Below are 17,242 nucleotides of genomic sequence, written 5' to 3' on the forward strand. Positions count from 1 at the left end.
TAATATTTCGTTTATTTTAATTGTTGCTGCTTTTTGCAGAAACGTGTTGTGGTTGCAAGATGTTAGGTCCTTGAACTTTTTTTTATCGATGTTCGCCTTTTGTAATAAAATTTGTTTATGATACATTACTACGCTCTGGTCTTTACACAAAAGAATTAATTTGATCAAGTTATAAGTTGACAGTCATATTTATTTGCAAAAGGTAAAAATATAACTTCGTTAAAGTGCAAACAAGAAAGACAAAATGTCGATTTTTTATAAGAAAGATAGAAATGTCGAATATACAGTCTTTACCGAGAAAGGAGATATGTGCTTAATTCGATAAATAAAATAAGATATCAATTAGATTTAAATACATCAGTGTTTAATTCGTGACCGAGTTTTACCATAATCCGTAAAAACACCCTATCAAACGGTTTCATAGAGATCAGAGGTAAAACAGTGATTTCTATACAAACGTTTTTCCGCGTGGTGGCGGTGGTGTTGATTTTTTTTTCTGAAGGGTGTTGATTTTAAAAGGAACTTCAAATTAAGCCATTTTTGAGCTTTTTTATAGGTTTGCGGAAATATCGCTACTTTATGTAAGACCACGTAATCACAAGCTGAACTAAATTCACTGGTTGTAAGAATTTCCTAATTCGTCATTGTGTTGTTTGTTTCTTTTTAAAAAACAGAAACTTCTAGATTTAGTTTTTAAATGACGGCCGAACGTTTCGCTTCGTTTATTAAAATATGGAAAGTATGAAATACCAGTTTCAGTTCTTTATTCTACCCGTCATTTTGCGGTGACGTTTAACTATGACATACTTTTGTGGTTACAATAATGACAATCCCGTGAAATTTACATGGAAGATTTAAATTTGCATGGAAGAGATCTACGTTTTAATTTTCCACTGATTGTTGTTGTACCAACTCGAACGAAAGTTTCTGTAGTTCAACTATAAGGTTGGAAGTTAATTGTTAAGACCTTCTCCAAAACAAAACGGGTTATATTTTTATTTTAGGCAAAATTAGGCCTTTTTTGTATTTTGAAAATAGGTAGCTTGTAATTTTTTTAAAATGTTGAAAATAACTGTAAAGACAATGGATTCACAATCCAGGAGTTTTGATGTCCCAGATCAGGTATTTTGTGTTCGTGACTAAATTGATAAATAAATTACTGTTTAAGTTCTAATAAAAACATTAGCGCTGGTCTAGAATCGTATCGCATTTATTTTAACACTAACAAAACGAGTTGTCATTCTTGATATTGCAAGGAACGCATAAATATGTAAGAATAAATATAATAATAATACTTGACCCACCCAAACTCTCACCTTAACCCAAATATTGTTCCCCCCGGAGCGCCCAAACATTGTATTGTGTTAAGCAGTGTTAGAAATCCACAACCAGTAAAGCGATAATAAACCAACAACTACATAATAATCACTTTTTAGACGACAGTTAAAGATTTTAAAGCGCGAATATCAAGTGAAGTCGCTGTCCAGCCAGATCGACAAAGATTAATCTTTCAAGGAAGGGTTTTATCGGATGATTTTAAATTGTCAAAAGGTGAGTTAAACATTTGTTTTTTAAGTCTAAAATTGAGCAAAAATATTGCAAGATCTTAATATAAATACTAGTGATACATTGTATAACATTACTAGAAGTAAGTAATTCAAGACGTTGTTGCATTATTTAGCATGTTTGTTTGCGGTCTGTATTCTTTATCGGGTGCAAATCCAAGATTGTTTAAAAGCAATTTGTGTGCACATTAGAATAAATAAATTGCACACTTGAATTTCAGAAAAAGGTTGAGTTGTACTAGATTCACGAACTTCATGTGTGCATAAAACCTCCATTGCATATCTGCACAACATTTTTAACAGAGTTATGCAAAATATCTCCGTTCCTTAGAAGTAGCTCCTGACAAACAGAAACATTAAATTGTTCAACATTAAGGTGTTATTGTTGCCATATTTTCCGTATTTAAACAACTACAACACATAAATTTGTCTAAATTTGATGCAAATATTTTGACTGCCCTAAACTATTATATATAAAGTTTTATGCATTTTTTTGTAAAGATAATATCACCAAACGTTTGGTTTTAACATTTGTTTTATAATATAGTTGTGTTACAACCATAGTAAAGTTTAAAAATGTCAATGTTTTTAGAAGGGTACCAGAAAATGCAGTTTAGATTTTAATGATTTAAGGTTATATATAACTTCCAGTAAGCATACAAAACTCGGGGTGGTTCTAGTGTGTTGACGATATGCTCTGTAAACATCTGTGTTTACTTTAGTCCAGATCTACTTAGTCAGCTAGTGTGAACAAATGTCAAAACATGGAAGATACAGAATGAATGAGTTGAACCGTGTTTTGTCGACTCAGGATAACAACTGCAAAGTCATACACTTGTTAAAAGTCTATAAGAGCAACAAAAAAAGTTTCAATGAATCCTCCGTTTCTAAAACCCAGTTGTTTTGTAAGAGAGTGTGCTGTGAAGAGTGAATTTAGTTTGATTCCTGGCCATGACAAATTCAGCTTTGGTTTATTGAAGATCATTAAAACTGCACAAATAACTTTAACATGTTTTTTACCCAGACCACGACGGCAAGGTTATACACTTGGTCCAGCGCCTCCCGGTGTCGAGTTCATCGGTAGCAGCTTCGTCTCAATCGACCGCGACGACCTCAACCCCCCAAGCTCCGACCGGGGGAGCGGGGAGCAATGCAACCTTCACAACAAACCACCTGGTGAGAATCACATTGTTGTCAACTAACCTTCCAACATTAACCACTGTTTGTTCATTTATAGTCTATTCATTTTCTATTTTTTAAATTTGCCTGGTTCAGCAGAATCCCACTTTTTTGCGGCGGAATCTGTTTTTTGGCGTTAAAACTTTACATAATAATAACTATTACTTCAGGGACAAACACAAGATTAAACAGCTTACCTTCTGCCATGCGAAATTTAAACCAGGGCCCCACCTTCATGGCTGCACCTGGTTCCTAGTGGACTCAAGGTTGCTGTGGGAGGGTTAGGGTTAAAACACTGAATTGATCACCTATATTTGGCCTTCTGTCGGCCAATGTAAAGATACCATAGCCACAAGCGTTTTACCATTTTCCCTCAGATTACTTTTATTTTTTAGGAGTAAAAACAACAAAGTCTGGATGCTGATTTGGTTTTACTTTCGATTGCAATTATTTGATCTTGTGGTTTCTCACATTTTGTGTTTTTAGTCGCAGATCTTCCAGCAAGCTTTGGGAGGTCTCGGTAACGTGATGAGAACCGGTGGAAACGTTCCTGTAATAAGTGGCACTGTGGTAAGTTTCCTGGAATCAAGTAACACACCAAAGTGCTTTGTCATTCACCAAACATATTTGTTCGCAGCTTTCAAGCAATGGCTCCGGCAACGCAGAACAAACAATGAACTTTCACATAGAAATGGGGCCTAACAATACCCCTGTGATGTCACAATCATCCGCCCCCCCAGTGAATGCCCCGAGCCACACAACCCAAAGCATAGGAAACCAACAAAGTCACGAACAAAGTATTGTTTATCAACTTATTTTTATAAAATGTATAATCCTTGTTATCAATAGTTTTGCGAAACCCTTATATGGGTGTTAAAGGTAGTTAACACTTTACCCAACATTATAAATTGACCTGATGAAGCATGGGTTTGCTAAACCTTACCAAAATTTTAACACAACTTGTTGGCTATCAACATAGATTATTGTTTTCATAAATGGTTATCAGGTAGCTACTTCAATGTAACATAGAAAGTCCACAGCTTGGTGCATTGCTTGTGGTTTCACCTTAACAACAGGTTTAATGCTTGAGAGTATCTTAATCTTTAAAGAAAGCGTTGAACGCAGGATTGAGTTAAACCCTTCTTTTCAAAACCTGATTTAAAGCTTTTATTTTTCTCACCATTTGTTTCTTGTTTAGTTCACAGCGCCCCTCGTAGACAACTCAACAAAACTAAACATCTGCTTCATCATTTGAACCAAGTATTGGCTGAATTAGAGGTAAACTGACAACTTTCAAGCATATTCTGTAGATTTACTCAACTTAAGTGAACACTTAAAATATTGTAACTTCATTAAAATTTTAAATAACAAAAAACTTTAAAATATAATATTACCAAAATCCTTCGCTGTGTCAAAGGTAATTTTTTTACTAAATTGTTGCTAGCTCTGGTCCAATTTTTTTACCACAGAAAGATTCTCCGTCAGATATCACTTCAGCCCCATCTGGTGGTGAAAATGGGCCAGAGGTTGTGGTCGCCAGCGCAGGAAACACAGAACAAGGTTTCACATAATATTAATATTTTTCTGTCAGCAATCCCTGACTTTAATCTTTTAAGATGCCTATGCACTGCACATTGTCCTGAATTTGCCCATATTGTTAATGCCTATGTTTTGAAAATTTTGTTTGAAGAAAGAAAACTGTGACTTATTTCATTGTTTTTTTAAAGTTTAAACGAAGCAACAATTGTAAATATAAACCCATTTAAATTATCGTGGATTGTTTCGGTATATTTCGGTGGTAGCTGTGGTTAAACCAATAAGTTAGACCTGTGTTCAGCTTGTAACAAGTTCGTCCCGTTCAAGTTACGTTGATTGTTTTTGGTTTTACAGAAGCAGGTGAGCCATCTAGTGGTGAAAATGAGGGAAATATGGACACCTCCCCGAGTCCGTCGACAAGTTCTACCACTGGAGGAAGCAGAGGAAATAGGTTAGCATTCTATGTTTTTACAAGCAGCACTTTATTTAATAATATATACTTATTGAAAAACGAGAAGTTGGGTTAGGTTTAGGAAATTATGAATAAATATTTGAACAGCAAGCATTTATTTCATCATTGTGTTGCTTTTAAGGTTGTGAAAACCTTGTGTTTAAACATTACATGAGAGTTGAGCAGGACTCACGGATAAATAACTAAAGCCGGAGCAAATCCGTGACTTGAGAAGAGTGTATAATACTGGGAGCCCTTTGAATAATGTAAACATAAAGTATCCCCAAATTAAAAGAGTTTGTGACATATGAGCTAGATGTTATGCTGGTGTGATCAACAATTACACACCTGTATTCCGCACACACACCCACAAAAGCTGATATGAACGGCAATATACCAAACTAACATGAACCACTTGCAGCCATCCAACATTGCCGGAGCTGGGAGAAGTTTACAGCGAGCTCGCACAAACGCAACGACGACTCGAACCTTTCCTCGACTTCATGTCGACTTTCCTCAACACCGACCCTCCTTTCAACAGTACAGAGGTAACATCAACGTTAGTCGTTCAGTTGTCAGGAATAAGCTGTTTAACATATGCCTAGTGTGGAAATCTTAACAAAAGTGCATATACAGAGTAAAAACTCTGCACATTACCAACTAGTTTAATACTACGATGGCTGTTAAGATACAGCATAGGTTCAACTATGCTATGAGGTCAAATATTGCGTGTTCCACAAGTTTTGATAATATTGTCAAAATTAAAACCTTATTGAAGTGTGATTAAGTGTTGGGCTGCACCTAATCATTGGGTTGCAGGGTTGTACATTTCTGGTTTATACCATAACCAAACAATTCAAACACTTTTGCTGTTTATTGAATACTTTATCCCTTGTTAGACCCTCTAATGCTCTGCGATTAAAACAAGGTCTTGAAATCATTAAATGAAACAATGTTTCACAGGCCACAAACAATAATGCCATGCTTTGGATTTATTTGTTTTTTTTTGTTGGGACATAGTAGCATTTATGGTGAAACCTGAACTAGACTAGAATTGGAATTAGAGCACACAAGCAATTCATAAATTAGATTACAATTATATGCATTTTGCTTTTTTTTTATTGAATTATAAAACTAAAATTATTTAGTTGTCCAATCATGTGTTGGCCGGACCACTCTGTATAGTTGAAATGTTGTTCCTTGCAGAGTGCTGAGTTTCGTTCGACTTCGCGTCGTTTGTCGCACGTGTTGAAAGCTCAGCAGCTCACATCCCAGATCCACCACCAACTATCGCAAGTTGCCATCCCCCTCGCTAGAACTCCCCCTCGGGTCATGCTTGTACGAGCTCCACCAGGGGTCGCTATGCACCATGGTAAACTATCTTCTAACACAATAATGTATTTGTATAAAAATAAAGTCTTGCAAAAAAAGTTTATTTAGAATATTATTTGTTAACAACTTTCTAAACCTTTTATTCTGAATTTTTTTACCTACTTTATTACCTGTTTATTTTCACAGGTGTTCGTGCCCAAATGCCCCGGCCGCCCCCCCAGGCCCAGCGGCGTCCTCACCCGAACACCCGCCCCCTCCTGTACCCTCCCCCTATGACACAACAAGCACAGGTAACCACCAAACCTGTCATGTTTAAAACATATTAGAACTTCTGCAAGAGAAGCTTTGTGTTAGGTTGTGGAGAATTAATATAGCTTTTAATTTAAACTTAAATTAATATATATTTTTTCTTGAATTCCTGGCAGCAACAGTATATTCAATCAACTTTAGTGTGTGTTTTGTTTTTCAGGGCCCTCCACCAAATGGCGCCCAGTTCCGAGTGTAAGTCAACATTTATCAAACTTCCTTTCATCCTTTATATTTAAATGTAAACTTTCCCTGCTAATGTTCTTGTGTCTGACCACATTTGATTTGTTCCAGAACCCGGATTACAACTCCCTTTGTTCCACTCCCAACCCAGATGACCCCGGGAATTCCCCCACAGATGGTTCCCCCTCAGGTGGTGCCCCAACCTGCCCCCATCCGACCTGTTGGGGCTCGTGGGGCAAACCCTGGGGTGAACAGCCACGTCACCGTCAGCCCACCAACCTATACAGTGCAGGTGAATAAGAGTTGGAAACAGCAATAAAAGCAGATAAATGAGAACTTTTGTCTTCGCTTTTTTGACATATGATTTGTTATGTTGTAAAACCATTTAAATAACAATTAAATGAAAAAACTTGAAATCACAATAGTTATATTACAATCAATGCATTTTTATCTATTCCTTAATTCCGTTGTTATGAAATTGTTTAGTCAATTTATTGTTACGTTATTATTTCTTTATTTTCAGACTTACCGCATACCTTTTGTTAGATGTAGTTTGTTAGATAAAAAAAAAAAAAAATAAAAATAAAATAAAGTCATTTGAATAAAAAATTATTAAAAAAAAGCAATAAAGTTGAATAAAAATTAAAAAAAATCCATAAACATTTAAGTGCTCAGCGATCAATATAGCATCATTCTCCACCTAATTGTTTTGTTGTCAGGTGAACGCGACGATCCAACCAAACATCCACATCGCGGTCAACCAAGGCCAGAGCACTGCCACAACGAGCCAAAGGTTACCACAAACTAACATCGGAACACCACAAACCGCTGCAAGCAACCAAAGTGTGCCACAAACTGCTGCAACCAACCGAAGTGTGCCACAAACTGCTGCAACCAACCAAAGTGTGCCACAAACTGCTGCAAGTAACCGAAGTGTGCCACAAACTGCTGCAACCAACCAAAGTGTGCCACAAACTGCTGCAACCAACCAAAGTGTGCCACAAACTGCTGCAAGTAACCCCAGGATGCCACGAATGTCCACGATGCCACAATCCCAAACCTTTGGGCCACCATTGGGAATTCAAATGCCAGCTTTTCCAAACATCCCAGGTTCGAATCAACTTATAAGAAGTTATTTATAGAATAATAGTATATTTTTTTCCTCAGTTACCTGTTGATATATACTCAAGATATTTTAAGTTGGTCTTTTAGAATTGTCTTCAATTGGTTTGGAAACAAATGTATTTTAAGAGTTTAATAAAAAAAAGAAACCATTAAAAAATTAGTTGCAAAATGTGAACTTTCAATAGATAGTTAAACATACAATTTGTGTTGAACAACATTGATTTTTAGGAGTTCCACCCGAAGTTTTGACAACTTTGATGAACAACATCCATCAGCAAGTGCAGGGGAACTCCCCTAACCCCATCCACCCGGTTAGTGCTGGGGTTGTTATTATGGAGGGACCCCAACAACACGAGGTAACACAACTGGCTCATACAAGATTATAACAAACAATATATTAATTAGCTGTTTTGTCCAAACGTTCAGTTTTTGCATCGATTTTATTTCTTATCCACAATTTGTTTTTGTTTCGCATCTGTGCTTTTATAAATTAGTTTGTAAAAAATGAAATATAAACATTTATAAACATTGAGTTCTTTGTAAGCACATCATCATAATATTACAATGTTACACATAATTTTAAAGTGTAAACTTACTGCCAATTGATTTCCCACAATGTTGTTTAGAACCAAGTTGCCAGCGACATCTCGAACATGATGGGGGAAGCAGTTTACGGAGCAGTGTTCGACCAACTGTCAGGTAAATAACATAAACACCCTCATGACTCAGCACTTGCATGTTTGTGTGGTTTGTAAAGTTTGATGCTGTTGCACAACATGGTGTTATTGACACTCAGCTCGTTTTGACAAGTTTGACACGACTCCAAATATCTTTGGACTTATTGTTGTGCAGGTGCTGCCCCTAGTGGACAATCTGTGGTGCCTCCCGGTGGTCAAAGTGCCCCACCCAGTGGCGAGACAGCAGTTAAGGAAGAAAATAAAGAAGGGGAGAAGACTCCAGCAAGCAAGGAGCAGCCTCAGTCTTCAAAAGCAGGTTTCAACGGCTTTACGTTGATTTATATTTAAACATAATTTTTGTTGATGCTAAATCTCTTGATCTCAAACTGAGGCACAAGGAAAGGTTAAAGAAGCTTCATGCAAAAGATCTTTTAAACTCATTTACTGATAAATTTTATTGCCCAGATAACATTTTACTTTAAAATAAATAATTTGAGGGCTTTAATTAGGGATGTTCAAAGTAGAATCCCAAGGTATTCTAGAATAATAGGTTTCGAATCTAGAATAACGAATCCAGAATAACGAATCCTAGTATATTTTTATTAAATTATTTATCCTCGATTTTGTTTGGGGAAGGGATTAATCTTATCTACTCTACAGGGCCTAAAATCACAACAATAAATCACCCAAACAATTTTCTAACATGTGTACATATAATAAAAAAAATCTCCCATGTGTTTAACATTCTTAACAACTGTCATTTGAAGCAGTTGTGTAAACTGTAATATGTCAACTGTCCAGGTTGTTGCCAAAACTTGTATTTTTGCCAATAGTGAGTACAATGCAACACTGCACACGGAAGTCTTAAGCAATGATCTGTAACTAACGTGATCTGTAATGCAGTCAAATAATGTACTGCAAATAATACAAAGTTACTATTGACTTAACGAATTGTTGACATTTACGCTGCGCATAACTGCATAACCTCGCTGAATATTGGCCTAAGGTTGACCTTAAGTAACCCTATAGCGCATTTTGTGGACGGCCAGAACGTTTTACAACGTAATATTACTTTTGCAACTTATCGGCTTTAGGGAAATTGCGCACTCCACACCAGACATTACACGTTGATCGCTCGCCCAATAACGCTTGATTGACACTTAATTATTAGACGAACGTTATCGCGAGACGCGGTAATTGGTCGCCCGAAAAAACGCTGACACTGCACTACCAGGTTACATTTAAAGCAAGCTCTGTAAATTGGTCGCCGCAGCGACAGGGCAACTTACCACACGCGTTTTTACAATTAGGCGCAACAATCCGCGGTAAAACATTAAATTATATCGGTTCCAATTACCCGAAATAAACGTCAGAATTGGATCCGAATCCCATCTGGATTCGAATCCAAGGATTCGATATTCTACTTTGAGCATCCCTAGCTTTAATACCATAAGTTAATATGTGATGTGTTATGCAATGTGTAGTTCTATATAGTACCTATATAATATTCATATGATGTGTTGTGTCATTGCATATAGCACTTGTGTATTTGAAGCACTGTATATAAGTACAATTAGTACATACGTTATGTGCGATGTTAATGAGGTATTGTGTACTTACATTGCTCTCATATGTTTTGTGCAGGAAACAACGAACGACCTCCTGATGTACTTTCTGGGATGCTAACCGGTGGATTCGGCAGCCGAGGTAAGTTTACAAACTTTTTCCACTTCTATGTTCGTTATGCGTTGTATCCACAAGTGGATTGAAAGATTGTGGTTTAATGCTTTGTTTTATCGCAGGGGAAAGCTCAAAGACCCAAGTTCCAGGTTTGTTAAATTTTTTTTTCATGTTTGTTGTTACTAAATAACCTTAGGTTGATTTAAAGTTCATTTGTTTCCCGCTAAATATTCTCTTTTTTATTGTCCTAGGTCCAAGTTCAACCCAGAAAGCAAAATCTCCAGGTAAGTTGGTGTTTCTTAAAAAAGTTGGCATAATTGATATTTTCTTCATCATTTTGATGGTAGTTTTTCCCCCGCCGCACATTTTAATGTTGGTATTGTTACATCACAGAGGTTGAAGGTGATTCAGTGAAGCGTGAAGCTCTTGACGTCATGAAAAATGAAGCGAAATCAAGGAATTCATCTGAAGGTGAACTTTCCTTCTACAAATTAAACAACAAACATACGGGATAATGCGTTGTAACTCGATGCTTTGTTAAGTGATGCTTAACTTGAGTGTTACTCAATGTTAGCTAAAAGTTGTGACATAACTAATGTTATCATCATCTGAGCACAATAACCATCTGTCCGGTGTTGTTTGGACCGAACATTTTAAAACATCTTTCATTCATCTATTTTTAAACATTACCACAATTCGCGACTTGTATAAGTTATTTTTCTAGATGCGACTTCTGAGCCAATGGCGCCAGACTTCGGGGCGCTGGGGAGTGTGTCTTGGTCCCCTGAGTCAGGGGTGACCTTTGACCGACTGACCTTGGCACAAATCGTGACCTCTGCTGGCCACAACATCCCCTCCACTGGGGGCGGTAAGTGCTTGGTAACCATGACAACAAATGTCAGCTTTATTTAATGGTGGAAAAAAGAAATCCTAAAAACAATCGATTGGCGGCTTACTGGTTTTGTTCGGATTTCAAATGATTCTAAAACACAGTCACAGTGCACGGTTCTTCTCAGCATTTCAATAATAATATCGAGCTATAACATCCAAATAAATTAAAATATATTTTTAAACGTTTCAACAAAAGCTCTTAACATCATCAATGTAAAATGAAGTAAAGAAAAAAAAAAACTTTAAGAATACAAAAAATAAAAAGACAATATAACTAACAGGGAAGAAGGCGATGTTATAGTTTGTTTTTACAAAAACAACTTTGGGTTGTTGGTTAAAGCAGTGGTTCTCAACCTTTTTAGCTTACGGACCGGTAAAATTTCAAAACAAATTTTGCGGACCGGTGGACCTACAAAAATCAAACCAAAATGGATTACGACAAAAGTATTCAACTAAAGACTTTTTAGCTTTTACGTACAACCGGTCTTACATTTTAGGACTTTAACGAGCTGTAACCCACTTTTAAACAGTTGGGCACAACACTGGCAGCATTGTGACGTTTGTGCAAAGTTCTAAATTTGATAGAGAAGCCTTCAACATCTTGCATTTTGCAATTGAGATATAAATTTGTAATATATTTGGCGGACCGGCAGGAACGTTGACGCGGACTGGCGGTTGAGAACCACTGAGTTAAAGCACTCCGCTGTGGAGTTGCAAATGTACGAAGCCTGTGTTTATCGATGATTCATTTGTGAAGGTCTGTTGGACCGGTTACTTCGAGCTTGTGGGGAGCTTTTGGAAGCCGAGGATTGCAAGGAGTTGTTCCACATGAGTAACCACGCCCCGCTCAACAAAATAAAAGACGCGCTGAAAACTTTCATCAGCAAGGAATACTTCAAGGGGAAAACCCCTAACAATGATGACATACAGGTAATAAGGAGATTTTATGAACAAGTTTTATTGGTAATTGATGATATTTATAAATGCCAAACTGTCCAATTTAATTGTAATGTGAATAACTAGAACATACAACCCGTCCGACCTAAATCTGCCATTCGTCGAGTCCCTGGTCGGACTATGCAGCCCTACAATTTAAATAATAAAAGTACAGTGTGTACACTGTACAGTGATACATACAGTAATTCACTCATAGGGGTGTCATATAATATTTCATCCACCCGCAATGTATGGAAAAATAAAATCTACCGTGGCTATTACGTCTTATGTGTAGTTTGCGCCTTGTCAGGAAATTTGATACTGTGCATACCGGACCCTGGTGGTCTTGCGTTCTTACCCGGCCTGCAGCCCCGGCTCACACTTAACGTTGTCGATTGTTCAGATGGCGGTTGAAATCTTGTCGGAGTCGTTCCGCAACGATGTTGAGCGATTCTTCCGAGGAGCGAAGGTTATCCAGGATGTCGACATCGTCGAGTCCAACCTCTCCCTCCACCGATGCTTTGTGAGGAAAACAATGCAGGCATTGTTCCAAGAAGGTCGGCAAATAATAATTGTTACCCGTAAAAAAAGGGTTCGCGAATAACTCTTTTTAAAATCATATACCCCACCCAAAATGGGTAAATCGAATGCAGCAAAGCAAGTGAACCCATCCAGATAACTTCGCTAAATCTACTTCCTTTTTTTTCATTTGGCAGTATTCTTTATTGAGCGTTTTGCTTTTATGTTAATTTCATTGCAAGGGATTGTAAATCAGTAAAAAAGTAAGGGTGTTGCAAAGTAAAATATTTAAAAGTTTGTTGCCACGTGCCACAGGCAATTTTCTTAACGCCCGTCTGCAATAAGTTAAACACATTCAATTTAATTTATTCATCATGTATCAACATCTGTAGTTGTGTTGTGCCATCCAAGACAATGCTTGATATCTTGTTTGTGGCAAATATTAATGAAGTGATTTTTCCAGAATCTTCATCATTTGCTTCACGCTTGGGTGGTCACGTGCGGCTCATGCTAGCAACATTTATACGCTTGAATGAGCACCTGCTTAAAGGTGGAAGAAAATCTCTGAGGAAACATTTCGAGGATTGTGAGGTGAGTAATGTTTTTAAGTCCAATATATCCACTACAGCTTTATAAACTGTTGATTTCGAAATAAATAGAGTCCGAACGTGTTTCTTAATAACCTTAGTAGACAAAACTTCCTTAATATACATTTTGAGTTAAGGTAATGCAACTGCTGAAGTAGGCGATGAATATAGTTTTAAAATACGAATTGTTTTTCATTTTAATTGAACGCAAATAGTTTTATGCATGTCATGCTAAAATTGATTCTGGTCTCCTAATGTTTAACATTCAAGCATTCTTTTTTTTTCGGTTGTCCCTTAACCCTGTGGTTTGTTTTAGGACATCCTGACCGGTGAGTCTGACCCGATCCCCCGGATGTTCGAGATCCTTCTCTACCCAACGCTGGTTGCCCCTGGTAACGACAGAATCCTGCCCATGTTCGACCGATTGGTGGGGCTAGCGAGCGTCAACCAAGACCAGATCGACCAGTTCGTCATTTCCCACCCAACACCCAAAGTTAAACTGGTTAGTGGTTAAAGTTGGGGCTATCTGTAAAGTTGCCCTAACGTAAAGTTTTTGTATTGAAAGAGGAAAGTTAAGTTGTGTTTTGTTCTAGATCAGACCTGGACAAACTTCTGCCTCTGAGCAGTCCTGCGGGTCTTTTTACGTAAAACAATTAAAACAAAAATAAGCTTTTTTACGATTTTCTTTTTCTAGATATTTGAAATTTTTAGTGAATAAGTTAACACTTGTAAGGCATCCTCACCTATTTCCTAGCTTGTCAAAACGTTTCCTATATGACCCTCTGTCAAAATAATTCACCATCCCTATCTTAACATGTTGTTTATTTTTTCTAGGCGCATTCATCAAATGAAAATGACGACAACAAAGAAGAAGAAACTCCAAAAAGTTTGTTTTAAATTTATATTAGTTGAAAAAATCAACAAAATTTAATAGAAACTGAGCTTTAACATTTCAAGTATAAACATTAATATCAGAATTCAGGCCAAAAGAGTTTTTTATTGTCGAAGTTTAACAAGTAAGTTTTTGCAGAATCGTGGAAGAATGAGCTTCCATCGGAGTGGGTTGAAACGATTGTGAGCGACATCGAAAAGCAACACTCGATGGCACCACAACCTCCCTTCAGTGAAGCGTATCTGTCCGGGATGCCAGCAAGCAAGCGACGAAAGGTGAAACAGCAAGTTTTAGATTTAATGATCCAAACTTATTGTTCATGTTGTTAATAAACTTTGTTAAATTTTAATTATTAAACATTATTATTTTTGATAAAACGTTTGTTGTTTTAATCGCTTGTTGTATCTATCAAAGCTAACATCAGGAAAAATGATAAGTTTACTTTCAATCTGCTTCATTTCTCAGCTGAATGTCGCGCAAACTTCTTTACAAATTTTTAAAATAACTATTTTTTTTTCACAAATCAAGGTGAAAAGTAAAGCTAACTATAAAACGTGCTAAATCACCATAAACATTGCATTGAGCATTCATGTTATAATTTGATCCAATATATTGTGTACTTAGCTTGCGGTGTTAAGGTACCGACATCATGCAAAGTATTCCAAACTAAACTAATATTCTGTGTTTAGGTTGTTTCCTGAGATTTTTGACGTCGGCAAAAGTTTGCAAGATTTTTTTGATATTGGTGATGGTTTTATTTGTGTCACAAATTGTTTAATGCAACTTGTTTTGTGGTTATGTTGGAATACTCTCTTTGTAAAGCAAATCTAACATCTTAATTTATGATGCCTGGCTTAAAAACTAATTTGATTAATTCTAATTCTTCTTAGCTTGTATATTATCATTCAGTTTTTGAGTGTTTTATTCGTTAAATGCCTTTTATCCAGCTATGCTTCATACAGGATCCGTTTGAACGTGATTAAAATTTGTGGCAAATTAAATCAATCGTTGGTTTTCTCAGAGAAATACTTTATTTGTCAGGTCGCAAATTTATAGCATTTAGTGCAAAGATTTGCATTCTCTTGATTATAATTGGAACAATTTAGTAACAATACAAAAAAGTGCATAGAAACAATAAAGCAATGAATAGATTGTTAAAATGACTGAATACAAAATCACACAATAGACTAAATGATAGCTACAGTGGAGTTAAGACAGCTACAACGTTTCACCATGATTGTTTGGGGGCTTTTTGTGCTGGAAATATTGCCAGTGACCCTTTGCTGTGGTCATGGATGGTCGCCCACAGATAGATGCAGGTTTCTTTATTGAGGATTTTGATCAAATTGTCATATTCCGGCTCATTCTCAAACATCCAAGAGTGAATAGACCGATCTTCGTTGTAGAACAACAAGTTGCGGTGTTTGGCCACGAATTCAACAGCAACAACGAAAAACTTGCCGACGTTTATGTGCATCTGGATCTTGTTGCGATTCCAAACGTCGTCCTGCATCTCCTTGTTAAGCCCAGCGATGTAAAACTGATCACTATTCTTCACATTTAGAAACACCCCTTCTTCTATTCTTTTCTCCAAAGTGTCGCCAACAACCACAGGCTTCACGCAGATTTTCGAGTGCGCGTATTTCCAGTCGAAGTTCTGACAATCTTTGTTGCAGTAGAAGGTGGCGTAGCACCGCGAGCATTTCCTCAACGCACAGTCGTGCTTCCCGCACCAACCACACAACGCACCTAACCTGTCCACAGCCCGGTTGAACTTGCGCGAAAGTTTGGCGAGGAACATCCTGGAATCCTCGTCGAGCGCGTAAACCATGGGGACAGTCCCGTCTTCCATTGGCTCCGACGGGTTCCCTCCATACTTCACCAAGGTTTTGAGCAAGTCGCGTCTGTTTAATATCGTTAACAAGTGAAAAAGTGTCCATTGCTTGCCGTCGTCCAGCTTGGCCTTGATGTTAGGGTCCGAGCCATTATCGAGAAGCAACGTTCCCATCTTGCCGTCCTGGTTTGCGCCGAGAGCCATGAACAGCGCTGTGTAGCCGAAGTTGTTTGTGGCGTCGATGTCGGCGTCGGCTGTAATGAGCAAAGTACAAATGTCGAAGCAGTGGAATAAGGCTGCTGTATGGAGCGGCGCCATCCCAGTCTCGTCCTTCTTGTTCACAAACTCAAACAAACTTTCAGACTTTGATAGCTTGGACATTTGTTGCGCGAAATCCTGCATTTTCGCTTTGTTGTCGCTCAAGCGAACGATTCTTCCCTGCGCAGAATTCCTTTCCCTGTATTTCTTGGGGAGTTTCTTTGGGACGATCTGGGAGTAATAAAACCGTCGGTAATATTTTCCGTTTGCTGATTTTAACTCTTCATAACGCTTTTGTAGATAATCAAGGAACTGCAACGACATTGCTGTAATTTGAGTGTATTTGCAGCTTTCAAATTTGGTTTGAATTACACAGTTTTTTTTAGCAGCCCACGATATAACCACTTACGAAATTATTAATAAAACTTCCGCATTTTTAATTTTGCTTATGAACATTAAAAACAGTTTTGTCAAAATGCGTAAAAGTTTTGAATTTGGTTGTAGTTGTTTGTCATAAATGTTGTTTCCAATTTAATTTAATAAAAAAAGTATATTTAAAAATGTAAAAACGTAAAATTAAAATCATTTAACTGTCTATATAAGTAATTAAGATATGTTTATTGCCTGTTATTGTCAGTATTTGGTTTTCTTTGACCTTTTTAAAAAACTTTTGAAACCATTTTTGTTGTAAACTTAATAATAAAAAATTCTGAATTTTATGTAATGGTTGAATGAACATTTATTTTTAAAAGCAGTCATCCATATAAAGTTAAATAATTGTGGGGTGTTTGGGAAAAGTTAATTTATTAATACTTGTTAATATTTATTGAGTTATAAACTTCTAATGGAAAAATTTCCAGTGTGATATTGCTACCATCTGAAGTAAAAATCAAAGAGGATTGTCGTTATAGAATCAAAAAAGAAATTTTGTTTAATTAAAACTGTCACTTTTTTCTTTTGTACAACGAAGAAAGAAAATGAATTACCTCTTGTGACAAATATTGACAGGAACTTAGAGCAGACAAATTACAGCGTAGATTGTCTGGACGTTCATGTGTTTATAAGAAGTCTAGTTTAAATTAGTTGTTATTGTGGCATTATTCGAATCGAGCTGACACTAAAATGCTTTAGTAATAATACTAAATAATAATAATCGGCGCTCTTTCACTATTGTACCTATAGGTTGTAAAAAAATTTTGTAAGGCAAATAATATTGATTCAGACTGCCAAGCTAAATCGTTGTTGCTTGCATAACACAAAGAAAGAAGTTTTTGTTAAAAAGGCCTATTTT

General features: G+C 36.8%; 2 protein-coding genes across 2 annotated transcripts; one reads left to right on the forward strand and one right to left on the reverse strand.

Moving 5' to 3' along the window:
- Positions 1-1,003: 1,003 nt before the first annotated feature.
- On the forward strand, positions 1,004-14,560 carry LOC146134713 (uncharacterized). Its single transcript, XM_083397889.1, has 29 exons — positions 1,004-1,122; positions 1,437-1,551; positions 2,590-2,741; positions 3,231-3,314; positions 3,382-3,541; positions 3,943-4,022; positions 4,214-4,304; positions 4,635-4,731; positions 5,153-5,279; positions 5,938-6,103; positions 6,250-6,353; positions 6,533-6,564; positions 6,664-6,844; positions 7,272-7,662; positions 7,906-8,033; positions 8,304-8,376; positions 8,530-8,670; positions 9,999-10,061; positions 10,157-10,183; positions 10,286-10,318; positions 10,428-10,505; positions 10,759-10,902; positions 11,683-11,855; positions 12,265-12,418; positions 12,844-12,971; positions 13,284-13,469; positions 13,802-13,853; positions 13,998-14,134; positions 14,549-14,560. Exons 1-29 carry the CDS (start codon positions 1,060-1,062, stop codon positions 14,558-14,560), a joined length of 3,372 nt encoding a protein of 1,123 aa, XP_083254015.1. The 5' UTR covers positions 1,004-1,059.
- A 70-nt stretch (positions 14,561-14,630) lies between these two features.
- On the reverse strand, positions 14,631-16,408 carry LOC146134714 (uncharacterized). The gene has a single exon (XM_083396661.1). The coding sequence runs from the start codon at positions 16,273-16,275 to the stop codon at positions 15,088-15,090; it is 1,188 nt and encodes a 395-aa protein (XP_083252787.1). The 5' UTR covers positions 16,276-16,408; the 3' UTR covers positions 14,631-15,087.
- Between the last annotated feature and the right edge of the window lie 834 nt (positions 16,409-17,242).

Source organism: Ascidiella aspersa, chromosome 9 (genome assembly GCF_963924565.1).
Source record: "Ascidiella aspersa chromosome 9, kaAscAspe10.2, whole genome shotgun sequence".
Classification (NCBI taxonomy): Eukaryota; Metazoa; Chordata; class Ascidiacea; order Phlebobranchia; family Ascidiidae; genus Ascidiella; species Ascidiella aspersa.